Source organism: Sinocyclocheilus grahami, unplaced genomic scaffold (genome assembly GCF_001515645.1).
Source record: "Sinocyclocheilus grahami isolate Dianchi unplaced genomic scaffold, SAMN03320097.WGS_v1.1 scaffold8002.1, whole genome shotgun sequence".
Classification (NCBI taxonomy): Eukaryota; Metazoa; Chordata; class Actinopteri; order Cypriniformes; family Cyprinidae; genus Sinocyclocheilus; species Sinocyclocheilus grahami.
The window spans coordinates 21,069-22,549 of NW_015511817.1; the positions used below are offsets into that span (position 1 = coordinate 21,069).

At 36.7% G+C, this 1,481-nt stretch overlaps 1 protein-coding gene across 1 annotated transcript in view; it reads left to right on the forward strand.

Annotated features, from left to right (window-relative positions):
• The window catches only part of LOC107577959 (estrogen-related receptor gamma-like), a gene marked incomplete at both ends in the record, with an annotated part of 23,896 nt that overhangs the window by 20,939 nt on the left and 1,476 nt on the right, over nt 1-1,481 (forward strand). Inside the window, one exon of the mRNA XM_016263975.1 lies at nt 1,268-1,415. Coding sequence (XP_016119461.1) covers nt 1,268-1,415 — 148 coding nt within the window. The remainder of the gene's footprint in view (nt 1-1,267; nt 1,416-1,481) is intronic.

Here is a 1,481-nt window from a genome sequence, read left to right on the forward strand (position 1 = left end):
TTACACCAACATTATACATCATATTTAAACGGATTACTGATTTTCGCAGCGAGTATAATGTTAATTAATGACTTGATAATGATAATTAGTGTTCAAGTGTGTGTTAGAGTGGTTTATGGTGCATTTTTAAAGCAGCTGTGCTGTTAACGAATGCAATGATCAATATGACACAGTAAACTATCTGTCTGACATTGATTTGTGTGTGAAGACTCAGTGTGCTGCTGTTTTAATCAATGCACCTCGTCAATGCAATTGTCTTAATTGTGATTATCTAGAGAGGTCTTTAAATAATATCAAGTTTCGTTATTATTTGATGAAGAACTGTAAAGCTGAGATACAACTGTTGCCAGTGATTAATAATTAGCCACTGGAAATTGTATAATTTTTCTATTTAAGTTATTTATTTTTTGGAAATGTAGTGTAGGCAAGGGTAATATAACATCTGAATTGTTGCCTGTTGGCACATTTTTACAATATATGCATTAAATATAAACTGGCTATATGATAGATGTCGTGGTCTGCTTCAAATATATTTTTTAATTTTCTAATATATATTGTTTTTAGTTTTGTAAAGGTTTCTGGCAGACACAGATGGAGCATTTATATTGGCTTTGGCCTTGGGCAGACAGAGCACAAGTGTGTGTTAGCATATCGATATATGGATGAAGTGTTCAATCACATAATGCACGCTCTAATCCCACAGAGTCTTGTCCAGTGTCGTGTTTTAGACAAATCTGTTGATCAATGTTAACTGTGGAAATTCCAGGATTTGCTTCTCTGGGCATTAATGCATGTTGAACAGTCGTCAATACTCTGGCCTCTGGGGAAGTACCAACTTTCTACCTCTTGCCATGATTATTAAATTATGAGGCAGTGCAAATCAATAATTGAACTCTGTCTGGACTCCTATGGATTTCTGTGTGAAAGCTCAGCTTGTGAAGCATGGGACAAATGGATTTTATGTTTGATTAAACATATGATAGATAGAGCGCACTTAGTGTAGCTACAGCTCTCAGTGTTGTACATACAACTGAACTGAGTGTCTGTTTTTATGGCCTTTTAATTCAACAAGTAATAATTAATGGCATTCACTAACAACGTTAAAGCATGTGCTTACATATTGAGCTGTGGTGCTCACACAGGCAGCATGAGTTCATATCTGTTCTGTAGTCTTTCCCGAGACTATCCCGATTTTTGTTTTCCTCTGGAAAAACAAGTATATATTATATGTCTATTGTAAAGATGGCTTGATTTGTGTGTGTTTCAGGAAACATCGAGTACAGCTGTCCGGTGCTGAACGACTGTGAGATCACTAAGAGACGGAGGAAATCCTGCCAAGCATGTCGTTTCCAGAAGTGCCTGCGTGCCGGCATGATGAGAGAGGGTGAGCTCCTATCTCTGAAACCTGACACGAAGCTCAAACTATTATTTGACCCTCATTTTATCTTTAGATGTTTGCTTTGCATGGCTAATGCATAAAT